This window comes from Nyctibius grandis, chromosome 11, assembly GCF_013368605.1.
Source record: "Nyctibius grandis isolate bNycGra1 chromosome 11, bNycGra1.pri, whole genome shotgun sequence".
Classification (NCBI taxonomy): Eukaryota; Metazoa; Chordata; class Aves; order Nyctibiiformes; family Nyctibiidae; genus Nyctibius; species Nyctibius grandis.
The window spans coordinates 23,924,363-23,945,982 of record NC_090668.1 but is presented as its reverse complement, the minus strand read 5'-3'; the positions used below and the strand labels follow the sequence as shown (position 1 = coordinate 23,945,982).

General features: G+C 43.9%; 1 protein-coding gene across 2 annotated transcripts in view; it reads right to left on the bottom strand.

Moving 5' to 3' along the window:
• Positions 1-21,620, bottom strand: part of LRRK1 (leucine rich repeat kinase 1) — an 83,327-nt gene that overhangs the window by 32,634 nt on the left and 29,073 nt on the right. For both annotated transcript variants that reach the window (XM_068410605.1, XM_068410606.1), the window contains 10 exons: positions 15,191-15,417; positions 14,530-14,657; positions 14,103-14,266; positions 12,801-12,938; positions 8,969-9,081; positions 7,761-7,837; positions 4,262-4,391; positions 3,612-3,724; positions 2,532-2,746; positions 312-476 (listed from right to left, as the gene is read on the bottom strand). In XM_068410605.1, coding sequence (XP_068266706.1) covers positions 312-476; positions 2,532-2,746; positions 3,612-3,724; positions 4,262-4,391; positions 7,761-7,837; positions 8,969-9,081; positions 12,801-12,938; positions 14,103-14,266; positions 14,530-14,657; positions 15,191-15,417 — 1,470 coding nt within the window. The remainder of the gene's footprint in view (positions 1-311; positions 477-2,531; positions 2,747-3,611; positions 3,725-4,261; positions 4,392-7,760; positions 7,838-8,968; positions 9,082-12,800; positions 12,939-14,102; positions 14,267-14,529; positions 14,658-15,190; positions 15,418-21,620) is intronic.

The following is a 21,620-nucleotide window of genomic DNA, read 5'->3' as shown; positions in this document are numbered from 1 at the left end:
CGGAGCACAGTGTGGTCAAACACTAATTCCAAAATAAGTATGTTCAGCCTTACTTAGCAAAGGTTTATAAATCAGCTTTTGTTTCATTCGCTGATGTGTGTGAGGGAGAACAAAGCAAATGATAAATTTAAACCATAAAATATAGCGATACGCCTACAGCGTAATGGAAAATTAATTCCAGAAGCTAGGCAAAATTCATAGCTTGCAGAGATTTTAAAAGCAGACCAAAAAGAATCTGTAATATCACATATCTGTGTGCTGAGCTACTACGTGATAAACAGATACTCCAGAGTCCACCAGTGACTTCTTACCTCAATGTTCAGCAACCAGAACTGTAAGTTTGCCACAGCTTCTTCCCCCAGTGCCAAGTTCCACACCACTATGTATAATGCTTTGTCTGTGAAGAAACACTGATTGACTGTAGACATGCTTGCTGGGCCTCCGATATCCCAGACATTGAACTCCACTGAATCAACCTACTTAGACAAAGAGAAGTGTTCAAATCAAACTGTTGCAGTAAATCACAGGGAGATAATAGCTGAAGTATAAACCTACGCCTGCATAATGTATGACACAAGAAGGGTTTCAATGTCCTAATTGTGCCTCCAGGAAAGAAAAATCAACAAGCAATTGTTAAGCATGGCTACCACTTCCCCACAGGAAATCAAGACTAATTACTTGCTGCTAAAATGATAGAGGTGCCCTTGATGCTGGTAAATCTCCAGTTAATGCTGTGGATTCTCCAGTACAAACAAGGGACTCATTCTGAGCCCTGTATTTCACTGCATCTTGAATAGAAACTGTTTCATCCTTGTCTGTGCCACGCTCGACAGGACAATTGAAGCTACTTATCTGCCACTGCTATGGGGAACAGGAAACCCCCTGCTGAAATCACTTCCACGGAGCTCAGCCCTAGCCGAGCCAAACAGAATATAGATGTTCAGGAGATGGGAAACTTCTCAAGCCTTTCATAAACGCCTCCTGCACGTTGCTCAGAGATTTCTGACATATGTGTCACACCAGAGATGGGCCAGAATTACAGCTACTGCAAATCAGACTCACTGATTTTGGGGGGGGAACATGTAAATGAGGGCCTCGCTAGCTCTGGCTCTCTTCCAAGTATCTCAGCATCCATTCCTCCATCCAGCCCCACAACTGCACTAAGAGGGAGCGTGGCTCTCTGCTTAAATGGCATTCAGGCTCATAGTTGTAGAAGGGAGCACCTACATACCTTGGAGGCTCTGTCCCTAAATCACCTGGCTCTGCCTGTGACTGAGCAGGAAACCAAGCCCTGCTCCAGCCACCATCCTAAGAGCATCACGTAACACCAAGCAGGCTCTGTTTACTGGTCCAGGTCCAAGTACTGACTGGTCCCACATGACAAGTTACCCTATGAGATTTCAGCAAGGAGCTAAGTATTCTCAGTAGGGCTCAGATCTCCTAGCATAGTCCCAGTTTGAAGTCTCCCAGAAACAGCTGGAAGAACTTCCATATTGTTTAAACAAAGCCCTAACTAGCACCAGGACTGCTTTGTTCATCCAAAAGACCTTCAGCTGTGGGTGCTTGTATGGAAAGACAGAGACTCAGAGGTAGAGACAACAGCCCGTTCAGCATCTTGATCCCATTCCAGGTCTCTGATGCTGTCTAGGTTTTTATTTTATTCAATTGCTCTTCAACACAAAATGCACAAATCCCTTCTCCCACCAAAGTCTTCTCTTTAAAGAGTCAGGCTGTGCTTGCTCTTTTTCTTTCTGTCTCTGGCCTGGCACTCTTCACTGCAGAATAGCTGCACTCAGCAGGCTCCTCCACCCCTTCCAAAACAGTCTGGTGGTCATGGCTCTCATCCGGGAATGGAGAGCCACGTGCTTGCACACTCTCAGCCCTGACAAGACCTCAGGACCAATTCTGCATGCTCTAATCCCTGTGTTACTACACAGGCAGTGGACAGGGCCACTTACAAATCTCTCAAATGCTTGAATGAATTCAGTGCTGTCCAAATGAGTTCAGTATGGGTTGACATACTCCCTGAATGAGCCATCCGAGATTTGGGTGTTTAAGGTATGCCTTATATCCCCGGATCATACCAGAGGTCAGGCATCCTACCTTCCACCCACCTTCCCCACCTAGGACAATTCTGATATCAAGGGAGTCCAGCTTTAGGTACTGGTGGTCCCATTTTCTGGCCCCAGATGAAAGGAGAATCTGCTTTAGAGAAGCTGATTTAAAACATTCTCTCAGAATCAGTGTCCAAAAACCACCCGAGCTGGGAAAGCCAGAATTTAGGCAGTCTACACATGGCTCTCTGTCTTTAGGGTACAAAATCAAGTGCTCAGGAAAACAGAACTGTCCTCTAGTACCAACTGGAGATGAAACGAGGAATTGTGACAGATCTAAAGACACATCACTTGTGAGGTCTGGCTCACAGGTAATGGAAACTGTTCTTTATAAAAGGGCAGGCAATTTCAACCCAAAAGGGATGCTGTGGGGCTCAAACATCACACTGGGGCTAAGGACCTTCGACCGTTTTTCACCTTTGCTTTGTGTCCCACTGGCTTGGGGAGCTCCCATTTTGTTGTACGTATGGTGGCATCGCTGTGCATCATCTGAGGGACTTTTCCCGTCTGTAGGATCTCAATCAGCGTTGACTTTCCCTGTCGTGGAGGACCGATGATGATCATCTTCATTAGCTTACACTTTTCTGCTTTGCGCAGCTGCGCTCGTAAGTATGCCAGCACTGTTTTAGGGCCTACGGGGGGGAAGTGAACAGGCTTTATCTGTGGTTAGCAGTTATAAATGTACATATGTACAGCAGGACTGCACAAAACCTACTGCTGCAGACACATCAGCTGAATTAATATTTTCCCTGCAGTTTCGCTGTGGGCTGAGACAACCCAGAGAATAAACAAAGAAACCTCCAGCGGACAAACCTGAGACAGAGACCCCAGAAAAAGGTCACTGCTCTGAGGCTCTACAATGGAGCACTGTAAGAAGAAACAAATGCTGTGGCTCGTATGCTTCAGAAGCTCAAAGGAAACATAAAATACTAATTTAGTATTGGAAAATACTCAGTTTTTCCTTCTACTTTTATGTTTCCAGTTAAAATTAGATTTAGGCTTCAACAGTGTGCTGGAGAAGGAATAATTCCTAATAACTTTGTTCCCACAGGATTTTCTTATTAAAACACACAAAAAAGAAGACAGTACTGTAATAGATCCAAAAACCTAGCAGCTTACAATAAAGTCACTTCAATGTGACTGTGACTGCTGATCCTAAACAATTCAGTCTTTAGAAAGACCATCTAAATACCCTAAAATACACACATTCAGGAAGCAAGCCATGGAATTTATCTGGCATGCATACTGCAAATGAAATATTGCATTTATAAGTCATCATTTTAACACGCGATCTATCGTAAATTGATCATATAGCCAGAGCTTAGCACTGATTATCAAATTTGCAAATACACGTAGGAGGTTTCCCTACGCAATTCCAGTTAACCGCAACAAGGGCTTGGGCACACACTGTCTGTTCCTGTTCAGGGCCATTAGGAGGAAGCGATTTTCATTATATTTTCAGGCAATTTAATAAAGAACCCACAGGATCAGCCTTACCCTCTTTTCTGATCTCTGCAGGAACGTTGCTGATATTTAGCTCCTCAATATCCAGCTGCCAGAGATTAGCCAGCTGTCCAAGTTCTGGAGGAAGCTCTCGGATACCAGGGTTACTGTACAAAAACAAATAAATCTACCAACAACCAGGCTTTGTGTGTAAGTAGCTGCTCTCACGGACTCTCAGATTACACTATTCTCTCCTTGCAGAAATCTGCCATTAACATTTTAATAAGACTACTCAGCACTTTAAAAGTAATCTCCATCCTAAAAGTGATGTATAACCTCAATTTATCCTCTGAAGCAGACAAGCGTAATCATCTTTACTGCCTAGTTGAGGAAATAAAGGCAAAAATGACGAGTTATTGACTCTAATGCTATAGAAGCTGACAGCAAAAAGCCAGAATGAACTAGAGGCGCATTAGATTCCCAGGCCTGTCTTCAAAGCATTAGATCATCTTCCCTAACTCAAAAGGCCGTCCGCCTCCTCCTTATCTAAAGCAAATGATGGGCACAGTTCTAACAAGGGGCTGACTATTTCCAGCTTTTTGACTTCAAAAGCACTAGACAGCTGGGGTGGGGCTCCACAGAAGACTGGTCACTAAAACAACATGGAAATCATACCGCATAGCTTTTCCAGGACACGGACTTACTTTCCTAAATAAAGTTCTGTTAAACCTTTCAGAAGGCAAATGGACTGTGGGACAGAGTCCAGCTGATTGTCGTTCAGATAAAGGACTTCCAGAGAATCACTCAGAAATGCTGGAAACTCCAAAAAAGGACCTGGAACAAGACAGGAAACAAATTGCACCTTTAAAACATAACAGGCACCCAGGCTCTGAACCAAGAGCCTTCACCTTAACTTTGTGGGCAGGACATGAGGTCATGTTCCTTGGCAGGAACCACCATGAAGCAACAGCAGAAAAGCAAACGGCCTTCAATGGTGATCAAACATCAATGCTCACATCCCAATTTTTTACAATCATGGTGATGCGCGGGTTTGAAGGTGACCGGAATTCTCCAGGACTTCTGGGGTGCTGAGGGAGGAACTCTAGGCCTGCCAAGACAACTGCATGTCAGAGGATGAGTGGCATTATATTCCTTGCTGTTGAATAGCTGGTAATACCTTGTGAACTGCCCTTATTCCAGCCTAACAGCTGGCAGTGAAAGGGCATATCAAGGGCACAAGTGGTTCTCAACATGTTTTTTCCAAGTTTCCTGAGAAAAGCCAGAAACTGGTCAGAATGTTCAGGCCCCCACGTTGCATCCTGGAGCAATTTATGGTGGATCAAAGTCAATAACAACAGAGAAGAAAACCCAAACTGCAGCTGACAGATTGCTAAGCTATGTCGCCTCTAAAACACTGCTGGCATCTGCCCCTCTGTTCTGTTTTAGACTGCGAGGTCTCAGGGCACTTCAGACTTCCTACATGTCTGAGCAGCAACTAGCGTATTTTGGGAGCAACCCAAGCAATAATAGCAACAACTGCATGGCTGAATTGCTGCTGCTGGAGAGGTTTGAAACAAAGGGAAATTCAGCTGTTCCAAAAAGCATCATTTCACTCCACAAATTACTCCCGGGACAGCGGAATGAAAAGCTGCTGTGAATTGTGTTGCCGTCTTAAGAGTGTCACATATATCTATCAAGCAGCATCTTCAAGTCAAGGAAAACCAGGCCACACAGGGACAAGCAGATTCTGAGTCTCTGACTAGGAATCATCTAGGAATGACAACCAGCATCATCTGCTGCCTCCATGGTCAAGTCAATAAAAGCAACTCCCCAAGATGCAAGACACACCCTTCAAGGATAGGACAGTCCCACTTGCACCAAGATCTTTTTCCCTTACAGGGAAGACTTGAGGAATTGTAACTAGACTTAGCTGAAAAAGAAAAAAAAAAAACACAACACAGAAAATGGAAAAGGTTTTCTCAGGAGAAAAATCCCCAGTTCTAATATTAACAGCATTTCAAGGCTGAGCTACGATCAGAAAAGGAGTAAGATAGAGTCCCACTGTCTGCAGGGGTGTTTTATATACGTGACAGGACTGTCTAGTGTGGGCAGGGTGTCACAGTCCGCCTTTCAGCTTTCAAATGAAAAATCATCTTTGGGATTATTTTAGGAGAACAGCAGGCTTATTCATGGATTCAATTCACTTCCTTTCTGGCTCATCGCTGGACTTAAACTTTTCATTGTTCCTCTTCAGTACGCACCTAGGCACAGACAGATTTAGTCCCTCTTGGACACGTAGGAGCAAACACCTAAAATAGTAGCAATACTCTCAATTCACCAAAGAGTCCCAGGCAGAAAGGAGTGTACTATACTGGAAGCAAGCTCAAGGTGTTTATGAATTGTAATTATTTATTCATGAGTTATTTATGATTTCTCTGGCTTCAGCTCAAATTTTCTTTTAAAGAACTGTAGCAAAATTAAAACAAATCCCATCTTGAAAATATATTTTTGGATGAGTAAATGCCACCAACACCACATGCGTGTGCAAGAAGTTATTCTGAGATTTATCAGTCACGTATAGTGAGCATCCATAAATTATTCTCTTTAAATAATCTAGACTTGAATAAACAGCTTTGTTGGTAAAATCATATGAAAACCCGCCCCCCACCTCGCTAGGAGACTTCTGCGAGCAGCTGATGTACTCCAGCTTCTGTTTTCTCTTGATGTTCTTTAAATTCTTGGCCACATCCTCTAGTCTCACCAAGCTATACTTGGCAGAGGAACAGAGAGAAAAAGATGAGCTGGCTTTGCTCTGTCTCTGTGGCTATTCAACCATGGCACCAGCCAGGTGGGCTGCTCTGCGCCCTCCTGCAACCTGAGGCAACCTCAGGCAGCTCGAAGTCGCACCAGGGTATTACGTGCCAAGGCTTTTCAAATGGTACTAACGCAGAGTGCATCCTCTCCACCTTTACGTAGAGGGGTTATGCTGGGTTTGCAGCATGTAGAAATTTCCATTTGGACTGCAATTTGCTTTTATAGCTGGTTTTAGCTGTCTTTGCCCTCTGCTCCTGCCCTTCTCTCCCCATTGGGAAATGCTTTCACAGAGAAGCTCTGAGGATATGTCAGACTCCACAGATTCGCAAGATTCAGACTCTTTTTCCAATTATTCCGTGTTCAGGATTACACCAATGTCACAGCATTTCTATTTCCATTTCCTACTTGCAAAGCAATGCAGACCAATCCTTTCTCCTCCTTAGGGCGCAGATACAGGACTTGCTGCACAGCAGTCTTGACTTCCCCAGACAGAAAAATGAGGTAGGATTAGCCTTGCCTGGAGGTTCCAGGTAGAGCCTCTGCCTCTCAGAAGAGCAGACTGGAGGTTTGGACCTCCACTCCTAACCTATACCTATGGCTGTACTTGGTGCCTTTACCAATTTTACCTATTCACGGTGACCAGAGACCATGCACAATTTTCAGGGGAACTGAGGAAAGCATTTGCTGCAGGAGGGCCTCTCCCTCCCGTGAGCAGCCGAGGGCTGCTCGGATGTGCGTCATGAAGACGCCAGCTCTATTTCACTCCATGATTTGCAAAGAATGCTTTACAGCAAGCCAATCTTCAGGCAGCGAGAATGAGAAAGCTCTCCAAGTGCTTTAAAATAAAACAAACAAAAAGAAACACAGATGAATCCCACAGAGAGCAGGAAGCAGTGCAAATATCTGTAGATTTTCCTTTGTTCTCTCTGGGATTTCACGTGCACTAACCCAGAACATCTCTTCTGCTCTGCCCTAAACTGTGGGTGCAAATCACAGAGACAGGGGAAAACATGCAATTTACAAATTCAGCAACAGAAACAATCCTAAGAGTAGTAAGACTAATTATGGGTTAATTTCCCTTCGACATACCAGTTCGTACTCTGGCTCAAAGGCATAACCTTCATGAAAAGAAAAAAAGCTCAGTGAAAGAAACAGGTTTTACTCATTCTTCATCTTTCTATATTGATGGTACCAACCAGCTGCACCATTTCTTTAGAAACATTTTATCTAAACATATTTCCTCTTAATTTAACTGCTGTTGCACTTTAAATTGCAGATGAATTTACACTGATTTCCCTCCAGTCAAACTCCACGGATTCCTGCTGCTTCACAGCTCACCTGGCATTCTCAGCACTTGCTTCCCCGCGTTTGCTCTGCCGTGGACCTTACCTGCCTCTGGGCCACCGCGCACCCTGCTCTTCGTGGTGAAAAAGGGGATCCGCTTTGTTTTAAATCCCTCGTCACTCCTGCGGGCCAAACAAAATGGTGATACATGGAGAAAAGAGCTTGGACACAGCAGCTGAGAACTGTGCTGGAGCTGTGTGCCCAGGGCACCACGCGGGGCAGTTTGGCCCCGCTCAAAGCTGTGAGATTCACAGCACAGCTCTTATGGGTTCCTGCCTGCTTTTGAGAGGTGGGATTGAAGCCCACTGTGCAATCACAGAGGTAGGCATCACCACCACTTGTCCAGGCCCAGTGGTTTTCTTCTGGTAAATTAACAGAGTTGTGCAAGGCAGCACCTTCAGCTCCCAGGGCGAGAGCACTTGACCCCTGGCTTTATGGGTGTCAAGGTTAAGCAGGCTGTCAAACAGCAAATTGAACAAGCTTCATGAGAAGCGCCGGAGAACCGACCTGCTGCCACTCTCTGCTCTCACCAGAGGGTCTCTGACAAGATGACCCAACAACATGACTCTGAAAATGCACTGAGACATTTGAAAAAACAATAATTTGTCTTTTGCAACTGACAGGGCAACTCATAAGGACTCCAGAAAATTTGCTGGACAGGTACCCAAATGAGAAGATAGAAGTATGACACAATTCAATGCAGTTCTGGAGAAGATAAGGGACCTTTAACTCTCTCTGTTAAACATCCCTATGGTAATTTCTAAATAGAAGAACATCACTGAATGACCTTATTAATATCAGTCTTCGCTATGAACATGCAGCTGGTTACACTTCCATTTAAAAACCAAAGATTTTTCATTTTTTCCAAAACAATACTCCCACAGTAACTACAAACTGCAGTCCAGCCAGATGGTTTATTGTTAAGATATGCTCCCCACAAACTAGTATTTGTAGTGATGAACCACACACTGGGTTAAAGAAATTTCTACATGTTCTGAAATTAAACTGCCGTTATCAGTAATCTATCCACTTACTAAATCAATAGTGTGCTAAATGCACAAAGAATCAGTAAAGGATAATTCATCACTGTCACAGGCACACAATATACTTAGAGACACGGTATGTGGATATCAATGCCTTCTATGCAGGTAATTAATTCACTGCTGACACCTTTTGTATTACACGAGGTATCGGGTTTGCTATTATTTCTTCAGCTTTTGTTTTCTCAGACAAAATTTGAAAGAAACGCTTACTTCCCAAGTTGGTTTTTTGAAAGATCCAGTGATTTAAGTTGTTTGCAATTCCACTTATCTTGCGAAGGCAATGCAACTAACTGATTTCCCAGCAGCTTCAGGGACACCAAAGCCTAAAAGAGGAATAGCCTAGAGTTAGAAGAGTCCATCAAACACACAGAAAGAGGTTTTTTAGCATGGCTATTAAATAAGAGGAACATGAAGAAAGTACATCTTATTCATCAGAACATCCTGTCCGTGCTGCCTAGCATGCAAACATTCCCTTCTCCTCTCCAGCAAGCATATTTTCTGCAAGAAGCAACACCACTATTAGTTCTGGGAGATTATTAGTCTACTTGCTGACAGATGTAATTGGAAACAACCCATATAAGAAGACACTTTACTTTTAGCGAGGAAACCTTTCCAAATGGAAAAGAACAGTATGATTTACCTACACAGTATGCCACACATGGACAAGAAGTCTTCTACATGTATGCAAGCTAGTGTCAGAGTGGGCTTACACCTGTTGTGAGTGCATAAAATCAACATGCAAAACGTGAACTATTTAACACAAGGAAAATTTTTAATTGCTTTTTCTATTAAAATGGAGAGGATTTATATTAACTTTCCAAGATTTATACAAGTTACCTATCTACTTTTTTTTTTCCCTCATACCAGAGACAGAAACTTTAAAAACAAGTGAAGCTGATTAACACCATACAGGTAAGACAGCTGCAAATACCATGAATAAAGTTAAACACAAGCTCTCCTTTAAATTTAACTGAAATATAAAAGAAAAAAAAATGCAGTTCCCATTCACATTTGTAAAGTTTATGCTCTTCCATCTACCCTTAAAAATAATGTTGAGGCTCAAAGGATCATTTTCATCTGGCTAAAAATCCAATTTTCCACTGAAAAAGAGTCTTCTATGTAGAGTTTCTAACCAGGTTTATTCTGCAAGTCCCCCCCTTGAAAACTGAGATAAGCAGAATGTCAGCTGAATTATCTCGTGCCACAAGTACAGGAGTATTAATGAATTATACTTCATGGAAATCATGTTTTACCAGCAGAGACTTCAGCTTCCAATGTGTTAAATGCTTTATGTGCTCCAAATAATATAAAAGGTTTATGCCCCTTTTCATCAAGCAGGATTAACAACGTCTCACGAAGCCAGTCTGTTGGCCTTCCTCTTCTTTTCTCAGATTGGAAAAATATGAGGTATGCGTGTGACATAAGCGATGGACAACCGGCAGCTGCTGGACTGGCAATTATCATGCAAAACACTCCCTCTAGTGATGTGAGAGGGGCAGCACTGGGCCCTGGTGGCACTTGGGGAAGGTAAAATAAAATATAAAACTGCAGATACGCAGAGTGAACCACTAGAGGAAAGGGCTGGAAAATGTGCGAACCATAAAACCCTCCCTGCCCCTCGCGTCTTGACAGCCAACGCTTTTATCATCATTAGTCTTCCACTGGCTCGAACTTCCCGTTGGAAGGAAGACCCAGTCCTCTCTTGGCGCCTGGTGTCGAGCTCTCTCCAAGTATCAGCATGAGGCTGTTCAATGACAATGCTTCAAACTTCTTCCCCGAAATATCCCCGAGCAGGGGGCGGGAGGAAAGGGAGGCTACACGGTCCAGAATTAGCACAAACTTTGTTCTGTGTGGTCTAGCTGGGGTGCTTCATTTTCAGTCAACTGTATCCATGTTACACGTCCCCCACAAACACTGACAAAGGCCACTCTCCAGGAGAGCTGACAGCCTGGTGGGATTATATGCAATGCTTATGTGCCTGCTCCTAGGGGGAAAATTAGTGACTTTCAACTGGCTGTGGCTCTTCCTGACTGTAATTCTGGAGATCACTAGTCCTTGTTTTGCAACTACCTCTTCTTTCTCATCTCTAACTTCTTCATTTTTGCTGCCTTTCAGGAAGAGAATGGTGCCTCCAGAAGCGAGACAATGGCAGCAGCAACTTCCTTCAAACCTACTGCCGCAGCATGCAAAAAGGGCTCTGGTACGTTCGATTATACCAGAGGGAAGCAACTGCAGCATCCAGATTAGGCCGCCTGGGTCAGCTCGTGATGTGGAAAAGCTGACCAGAGTCTTACCTGAATACTTCCACCCAGAGAGGGTCAGGTCTCTTCAAGAGAAGCATAGTCTAGAGAACTAAGACATGGCTTGGAGCATGTACGGTTGGCTCCTTTAGAAGGCAACACACAGGCAAGCTCAGAAGGCCTCTGTTTCTCTTAACACCCCGTTTCTAGCATATACATCAAATTAGCAACTGTGAGCCGGTCCCAGTCTTAAGACCCCTCCACAAACCAAGCAAAGGCCAATGATAAACTACATGTCCCACCAGCCTAGGTCAGAGACGTGCTTTCAAGTCACAGGCCTCCTCTGCTTTCACCTCTTCCCAAGGAGAAGACAGTTCACTGCCGTTCCTACATAATAATGTCGGAACATATAATGTTTCCTACATTATAGGTAGGAACACATTACTGCCCATTTCTCCCCCTTCCCACATCTACTTCTGGAGAGGGCTGGAGCACGAGTGCAGCCCTATTCACTGACACAAACTCTACAACCAAGGAGTAGCCCAAGCCAGGGCTGATCTAGGCATGAGCTTTCACCTTCTATTTGCTCACCACACTCTAGCCCTTGGGGGACTAAAAATCCCTGTTATTTATTTCTTTTATGAAGGTAAGGCTGAAGAGACATGGATAAGAACTGGCACCATTTAAGGCAGCCAAAGCCCGCTAACTTTGAAGACAGACCATCAGCAGAGATTGCACTGAGGTCTTCTCTGATGCCATCACATCCCTCTGCAGCCTCTGAGCTGTGGCACCCGAAGAAAGGTGCCCTTGAAGCACCATCTAGTGTTTAATATCTGTCATCGTAGCTCCCACCCACTGGTCTTATTTTTAATACATTCAGAAAAAACAAGTTTTGGAGACAATAGTTCATAGGATTCATTCTATTTCAGGAGAAATGCCAATTGAAAACAAATGGTTACCAGAAAGCAAAGCCAAATCTTCAGGGATCATTAAAAACAACTGAGGGAGCAAACAACCCTCAACACTCTTCTTCCAGGCAGGAGCAAGAAGCACCTTAGCAGCAGGCTCCTGAGGTCCAAATTGGACATAGATATGAACCATCCTTCCCACAGAGGCCAGCAGTGAAAGTCATAAAACTTCTGTGCAAAGATTTACCTCTGTTTCTATCTCCATGACCCTGAGTTTCACAATCTGGAAGGGAAGCTTGGAGGAAACCCCCAAGTTCTGCTTTGTTTCATGTCAAAACTGTGCGAAGCCACAAATTCTGAAGAATTTTGAAGTAAAACTATGGATCTCTGATGTCTGCTGGCAAGAATTATTTAATCTGCACAAGCTTAAAGGTAAGAGAGATGCCAACCAGCATTGTTTAGGGCATTCAAACATACTATTTTCAGCACAGAAAGACTAATCCTTAATGACACGACACTGGTGTGCCAGATTAAGAAAAAACACAACTCTTTGTGAGCACATTTGAGTACACCTATATTTCAGTGGTTGGAGCTTGCAGCTACAATGCAGTGGTTGTCTTCCAAACTGCGCTCCCAAAATCTGAAAACCACAGACATCCAAAGAGTTCTCAGAAGACCTGTGTCAAAAGCTAGATCCCATATCACACTGGATGAGGGCCTGAATGTAGTCATTCAGGAGGCTGTGGGCTGCTCAGAGACTCTGTGCAATTGCTGTGTTCATCAACTCAAAGCAGCAGGTAGTCTCCTACTTTAACCAGGAAGCCACTGCTATGACTTCGAGGTCTGAGTAAGTATTAAGAGAAATAACATGTACTGAGAAGAAATGACACTTACTTCAAGCTGGAAGAGTCCCAGTGGAACTTCTTTTAGTGAGTTCTCAGAAAAATCCACTTCTCTGAGGTGATTTTTCCAGAAAATAGTTAACGCATCAGGTAGGAATTCCAGTGAGTTTCTAGATGCTTTACAACATTTCTGGAAAATACAAAAGAAAAAACACCCACAGAGTAGTAAACATCTCTTTAAGTAATGAGGTAGATCAGCTGTCACATGTTTAAGGCATTAATAAATTAATTCTAGGTGATCTCTTTAGATATTTTGATATAGATAAATCATTGTGCATGCAGCCACAGAGGATTTGCTGAGGACATGCACTCACTTAATTGATGGGCAAATTCTTTGGTGGGCAAAAAGTATTTCAGAAGTTTGAAATTTGAAAATTATCCTCATTTGCTTTTCAACCATAAACAAACACTTCACCAAAGTATACTGTTCTCCTGCTATCCCTGTAATAATGAGGAATAAAGTCACAGTGATGGGTGGATATAGATGCCCTAGCTAGCCACAGGTCTGGGCTAAGTTAACTTTGAATGAAGGCTGAGTGTGCTGTTGTCTCTAGCCTGCACTCAGGGCTAAACAATAACCAGTTGTTCCATCACCCAAGACCCCTCTCCAGCTGAGAAAGGGAGTTGGGAAAAGGAGGGAGACTCATGGGTTGAAATTTAAACAGATTTAATAAAATAAGAGAACGAATACCAAAGACAGAAAATTATACTTAGCTCACAGAGTGCTGGTATGTCCCTCCAGGGATAGTAACCATTGAGAGAAGGAGAAAGAGGGAGGGGAACAGAACAAAAAGCCCCACCCTCCCCACCAAGCCTTCCCATTTATAGTGAACCTGACATTAATGATATAGACTACACCTGTGGGCCAGCCTGGGGCAGCTGCCCTGGCTTTCACTGCTAATGGCCTTGATCACCATCCCACAGCTGGCCACAGACTGAAACAACATGGAACAGAAAAGTGATTCTATAAATTTCATCCCTGCAAAACCAGGACATTTGTAAAATGATCCTAACAATACTTCTGCTCATATGAACTATACAGAAAACAAATACATCCATATAAGACATGCTTCTAGAAGTTTTTCACCAATGCTATCAACATGGTGAGAACAGGGTAGAACCTCAGAAAGACTTGGTCTGAGACCCATAAACTGAATCACAGAGGCACTCCGACAGAAACAGAACAGCTTTTTAGCCTAAGATGTCTGACAGCTTTTTAAGCATCACAGTGTATTTTTTGCATTGTTTCAACAGGTTTTTTAGCCTCTGACTCTGTCAGAGCACTTCGACTTACCAAGGGGCAGGCCCAGGGATCTGGAAACACTTTCAGCTGATTTCTGGAAACATTCAGTATGTTTAGGGACTTGAAGCAGTACAGAAAAACCGTTGGAAGTTCCACCAACCTGTTGTCAGAGACGTCAAATTCCTGCAGCTTCCTTAAACCAATCCAATTAGTTGCTAGAAAACAGAAAGCATTGTGGACTTGGTGTAAGCATGATAGCAGCCTGATCCAGCAGGATACTGCATACTTGCTAGATAAGAGCCAAAGGATTTAATGAGTGCTAAAAGCCAGCCAGGCCTTTTCATGTACTTTGGACAAAGGATTGAGAGATTCTAAGCATCTCTAGCTAATACTGTCTTTAAGTCATTATTGTAACAGTTTGGGGTTCTCCCTTACAAATCAGGCCTTGAAACGTAAGCTAACGCTGGACTGTACGTACTGTTTTCCTCGTCAAATAACTTCTCCATATAGTTTTTGGAAGCGATGAGTTTTTTAAGGTTTTTCAGATGTAGGAATCCAGAAGGGAGAGTAGAGAGCCTGTTGCTGGATACGTCAACCTCGAGTAACCTGTGAGTACAGAAGATACTCAGTCAGGCATCAATAAAATGCTAGCAAAGACTCCTGTTGCCATAGACGTCTATTTTACCAGGACAGCTTTAGATCTGAATGAAAGCAGCTCGAATGCACTCTCACAAGGCAAGGCAAAAAACCCTATTTGGAAAATTAACCCTTCCAGGGAGCAGACAGAAGTAGTCTGGATAAACAGCAGATCAGATAATTGATGTGAGCCAGCAAATATCAATCTAAGTCAGTTTAAGGCTTAGATTTGGAGGAGTGGGGCTCACCAGAACTGGAGGAAAGCAGAAGCAACGTGAGACAATACAGGAATAAAAGTCCTTACAATTGTCCTGACAACTAACTTGAAAACACTGAGAATGCAAAAGAGCAAATCTTTAGTTAAACGTTGCAGCAGACAGAAAACAAACCAAGAAGCTCCTGCATATGCTCTTCACTTACACAGTTTCACACAAGCACAACTGACTCATCTGCACCTGCTCTCCGTACGGGTTCAGTTTGCTGTAGGCTTCCAGCGCACACACCTTGTACATATAATTTCGTCGGATGACTGTACGCTGGGTAACTCCATCAGCTGATTGTCAGCCAGGCTGAGCTTCCTGAGGTTTATCAGGCCCCATGGGATCACGGAGGGAAGGGAGACCAGGCAGTTGGCAGAGAGATCAAGCTCAGTTATCTGACAGGAGATATCAATCAGCCAGTCCAGATCCACCCAGGGCAGTTTGAGGTTTGACCAGTTCACACACAAAGCCTACATATGTCAAAGAAAGAAGAGAAAACCATGTTAGTAAAATCCCAATTGCTCCTGGCCTGTGTTACACTGCTGGGAATCTGGCAGATCAGAGAACAGACCATAAACATTTTGCTCACTTTCCAATCTGCTTCTAGGAATTAAACTGACTCAGAGATGAGATCATGCCTGGATATCAGCAGCCCCCACCATATAGCTGCTCCATGATCTCACTCCAAAGACCATGAGTGAGCGCAAGCAGGGGACCTGGACTTCTCCGCCAGTCCACACACCAGCTCCAGGTTGCCCCACAAAGGGTGAGCTGCCCCTGCCTGAAACCAGCACTCTCATCCGAGAGCTGGACAGACTCTAACGGTTTGTCCATCCAACAACGAGCAGTGAGTTTCCACGGGGCTGGGCTCCCTGCCTCGCAAGACGCAGTCACACCCTGCGCTAGCAGCATGATACGGACAGATCATGGAAACCTCTCTTAAATCCAGACTCCGCAGCCCCAACCCTGCTCTGTCTCTTGGACGTGGCCTGCATCGCTGCTCAGATCTCCGAGGGACTCTGAGCACCAACAGAGGCCAGGCAGGTCCAGAGGAAGCCCTCTGGAGCAGTCAGCCTCTGAAACGCCTGGGGATCATTGCTTGTGCATCTGTGGAGAGGACAGGGACAGATCTGCTGAGTGGAGTAATGACTGCTTTCGAGGTGGCCTGTTGCTGGAATAATTAACATATGCCCAGGCACTGCTCTTCCATCTTCCACCTTCCAACAACAAGCAGCCAAACCATTCTGGAGAAGTTTTAGGTTTTGCAAACAAACATCTGGAAAAGGCAAGCCAAGGCAAACGCCCTCTTGTAAAGCATTTCTAAACACTAGAAATTTGCTCAGTATCATTTAGGAAGATATTTTAGCATCTGAAGAGACATGATTTTGGCAGTTGCCTCCTTTCTAGATAATGTTCTGCTGCTTTTGACAGTAAGATGAGGAAGTTGTTTTATCCTCTTTTGGAAAAAAAACAGAAGTTGTTGTGAAAGGCATAACTACTTATTTCACGCTCCAGCTTAGACAGAAGAGAACATGAACACAAAACGGTCATCAATGCAAGTAAATAACCCAACGTTTCATTTTCACGATCACCTCATCGCGTTCCAATGAGATCTATGTTCCAAAATACACATTTTTAAAATGTTAGCCCCCAAACGTTTTCCTAGGTTCAGTGTTTTTGACACAACTCATCCCAAAGACAGCCTCAATGAAGTGATCGTTAATTCTCCACCAGGAGGCAGCAAGGACCCAACAGCAAATTTCATTTGCTTTCCAATTCCCAGTATTTAGCACTTCAGATTTTTAACCCTAAACTTAAAATTAAAAGGAATATATTTTGGGAAGGGAGAGAAAGAAAAAGGGAAACAACAGTCTATCTCAAATGCTTATTTGAGACTCAGAGCTCCGAGCAATGAAGATCACACAGTTCAAATGTCCAGGAGAATGGAATAAAGGGTAAGCACAAACAGTTGGACTTTTTAGAAATCGACAGTATTTGTACTTCGTGTAGACACAGTGCTCTTCAAATGTTCACTAGTGAAGCCTCAGGACAGCCCTGCAAACAGGAATGGAAATATTATGCCCATTGTATCACTGGGGGAACCAAGGCAGAAAGCACAAGCTGTTTGTCTAAAGCAACGTTCACCATCATGCCACGAGGCACCCATACAAAACACAACACGCCAGCAGCAACGAGAAATCAAATTAAGCAGAGTATCCACTGCTACTGCAAAATAATGCAGTATCTAATGGGAGTTACACTGCAAAGCTCAGAGGTGACCTTACACTGGCACTAAACATATTCTGCTTTACTGTTAGATTTTCCAAGTCTGTACATTTAACAGATTCCTGCTCACAAACTCTTGTTTTAAATTCTGTATGTAGTTCTCTGTAATTTTCTCTTCACTTGTAACAGCTCAAGACTGAGCCTGTTTACATCACTGGACAGCAATCAGTTGTGATTTATGGTAATAAAGAGTATAAACAGACAGGTCAGATACCCTTTTCCATCCCTAGCTACCCCACACTTCAGGAGTGATGTAGGGATGTGGTACTGATGCCAAGGGATGGGAAGATCTTCCCAGCATGAGGAACCTCACTGGGGAAGAGCACACTTGTGCCAAGGCACTTGACTAGTTCTTCCTGGTTCCTTGAGTTGCCCCAGGAGCTCGTAACAGGAGGCAGATCCCTAAATCCAGATAATACAGGAAACCAGCTCTACACTACAAACAAAATCCTCAAGTAGCATTGATATCTGTCTGGCTACTTACATGCACATTCAAGGCACTGTCCTGCCTTATAATATTATTACTCTCTATTTCAGACAGAATTTTCAGCTGGTTTAGCTTCCAGCCAAGGTCACCAAAAACTGACTTACAATGGTACTGATGCAAGAGGAGGGAGAAGCGCATGGCTGGGGAGAGCAGGAGGGCAGCATCACCGTAGCTCTGTCCTAGATCAGCTAAAATTGTCCCTGATGATAGAAATACAGCTTAATCCACAAGAAAAATCTCTTACTGACATCATTTATATCATATTGTGGTTTATAGGGATGCCAACAGAAGCCTTTTTATGCCAGGACAGTTAAACCTACACCATGACCTGCTCATACAGAAAAAAACCCATCACCCTCCTACCTAACAGTGCTGGATAAAATCACATACTCTGCATTAGCAAAACCAAACCCCTTGGCTTAGGAAAGAGTTAAGAAAAGGCCTGATCCCCAGCTGCGTGTGCTTCATGTAGATTTTTAATACAAATGACCTTTTCAGGCTAGAAGAGAAAGGTGTAACAAAGATCATCTACTGAAAGTGTAATACAAACACAGTCTGCCTAGATATGTGAGAAATGTTTTATCAGGGAATTAGCCATTTTAACAGCTGACCTTGGCTGGCAATGCATACTCCATCCTGATACTTTCTTTCCAGGAATGCCATTTTTTTTTTCAAAAGCTATGCTGAGACTCAGCCAAAATGGGGGTGGAGGGGGTAAACCAGAATGAATAGGGGAAAATCCAAGCTTTTAGGCAGCAGTTCCAGACAACGTGTCTACGGTCTAAAAATTAACTGCTAGTAAGGAAGGGGCTTCCCGCTTACCCATATCATTGTCAAGACATGGGGTATGGAAATACTAACACAGCACTGAGGGTTTACACAAAGGTGGATTTGTCTGAGCCTGCCTATCAGACCCATCAATTATCTCCTGCAACCATCACAAAGACCTTGCTCAGAGGGAGACTAAACCTCAAACATGAATCCATGGAGATCAGCCATGCTCTTTCCTCTACTCCCCTTAACAGCTTGCCATCTGCCAACAGAAGGGGTGATCTCAGGCAGTGGCTGAAGCAGCTTTTTACTGACCCCATGCTGCTGGAGCAAGGTGGTAGAACTACGTGGGATGAAGATCTGGCTGTGAGACTAAGGTTACTTTTCACCCTACAATCAGGAAAACTGTGACATTACATCCAAAGGTGGCCTCAGCACTGATATCGCAAGCTGTTAATTATTATTCCATGTATATTATGATCACCAAAGACCAGCACTGCATTGGGAAGGACACATAACAAAGATGCCGTCAGGAGGAGATTTACCCTGGAAGTTCAGGACAACTTTCAACAGTACACTGAGATGGAAGCAGTGGCATCCTGGCACTTTCTGCTTTGGCAATGGCATTGCCACAGCAGCTGTGGATGCATAGGATCTGCACCATGGCCCAAAAAGAAAACAGGTAAGGAAAATTTTCCTGGCTTTTTTTAAAACATCTTTTAGCATCTGATCTAAGTGGGATGCTCTGTAGCACCTTTCCTAAGACAAGCATCCATGACCAGAGTATTGAACCCCATGAGCTATTCACGTATTTTACATAAACAAACAGAAGCAAGAAAATTGAGATTTACGGCTAAAAATCTGGGCAAATATTCCATGCAAAAGGCTATCCACAGGTCCTTCAGTTACACAGAGGATGCGTATAACCATACAGGGCTTTGAAATTCCGGCAGTGATGAGAACAAAGGCCTGGGGAGCTGGCTTGGTTATTTGGTTTCCTCCTCCCAGGAGAAAGCAGGTGCTTGTGGTTGAGACCCTGAATTCACACTCCAGAGCGCCAGATTTCTTGTGTGACACCAGTTACTGTCTCAGGCTACCCAGACTCTGTTTGCCAGCCCATACAGTGGGACAGCAACGTCTCCCCCCAGGTGAGCCAGGAGTAAAAATGCACTACAGAATCCAACTCCCTCTTTTCTCTTCCTGCTTAATTAAACTGCGGCCAACAAAGCTGCAATTAAAAAAAAAATCAGAATAAAGAACTGATGGTGCTTATCCCCTCCCTCAGTTCCTGATCTGTTTCAAGATGATGATCTTTACAGTACAAAAAAGTACTTGTCATTGAGTACACCGACCAATGCAGTAATAATAAGATCTACAGCTGCCTTTTAGCAGGTGCAAGCAGGACCATGCATCTCTGCTGCTTCTCATTTCAGACTGATACTCATCTCTATTTTACATTTAGATTGCTGTGTGTCATTTACCTCAAAAATGCAGAGCCATGGCCTCAGGGTATTTGATGTGATAGAAAGATACCTGCAGAATTCAGATAGTGATTTCTAAAACCACAGACAAGATTGTGAAATCCACACCTGCTATGAGCGCTGCAGGGCAGGGGTCCTCATCTCCTAGGCAGCTTTCTGAATCTCAGCAGTAAGTGCCTTGCACTCAGTCCTCCTCCCCATCCAGAGCCAAGGACTGACAGTGTCTCTTCTACCTGAGTACTGCAAACTGGACGATCAGCCAAGCCCCTTCATCTGACTTAGGGACAGTGGACCAAACTCACCTTGGTGCTACTAACCTGATGTCAGTGGAGTTACCTTAGGGATTTACTTGGCTCAGCACTCTGTGGTGAAAACATAATTAAGTGAAAGTAAGCCTGACAGCAATGCCATGAAGAGAGGGGATTTCCTCCCCTACTCACACTTAACCATCTCCACTATCTTCCCAGAAAAGCCTGTTTCTTCGATGCCAAAAGTCTGTGATGCTGAACTCACAGAGCCAGTGATCAGCTCAACCTTTCTCCACTTGGCACTGGCTGGTGAGCTCTGCGCTCAAAGGAGAGAGGGCCGGTGTTCAGAGGCTGTTAGCTCCTGGGCACAGCCTGACTCTGGGCGGCTCACTGCTCCTCAGAAGGGTAAGGAAAACGTCCATAGACTCCCCTCTCCTGCCAAGGAAAGTCTCTCAATACGAGTCCTGAAGACTAAATGGAAATCTTCTACTGCAGTGATGTCAGGGGATGCACTGGGGAAGGCAAGAGACTGGAAATTGTGCAGAAGCAAGAAACCCCACTGTTCTTGGGCAAACGATGAACTACAAATACAAAAAAATATTTACTTAGATTTGAGACCTTTTGGTAAGGTGATTAAAAAGGCTGTTGTGCATTCCTCCTAACTGACGTGACGTGCCCCAACAGAACCTCGCTCTTGCCGTAGACAGGATATTCTGAGGATGGTGATCTAATTCCTCCATCAATAATGCTGCTGTGAATCTGAGTGGAAGTGCTGCAGATTTCTTTACTGATGGTGATGTAACTGAGATTAGCCAGGCAGTAGATAAAGAAGTCAGAGGAGGATCACAAGCACACTCATACATTTGTACGCTTGCGTATAAAATTCTTGGCAAAACATTTCCTAGGGAAAACGCAGCAGTTTAAGCTCTTTTCCGGGCTGTAATGGGAAAAAAATATCTCTCACACTGCACACACTGGAAAATCACATGTATCTCCATGCTGATTGCACCTATCGAAGTGTGAAATCATGCCCAGACACTTTACTGGAGGGGGTATTTTGGCACTTGTTACCTGTTCCTGTAAAAATGGAGCACTTCCTCCCTTTAGCAAAACAGTGGTTTGCTGCAGGGATAAATTTATGCCAAAAAAAAAAAAAAGGAGAAACAGATATTAGAAAAATGAGATGTAACTCCTCTTGTCTGAGAAAGGGCAGCGCTATGCACAGGCTGCCTGGAAGGTGCGGCAGCTAAACCGAGCTCTCCGACCACATTTTATGCATAGCTGGTAGCATTCACTTCTGTGAAATCAATCGGAGGTCAACTGAGCAGTGTTTTCACTTAAAGAGAGCACAGATGGGACAAACCCTTTTGAAGTTCTGGGCTCCTCCTGAAATGATCCGT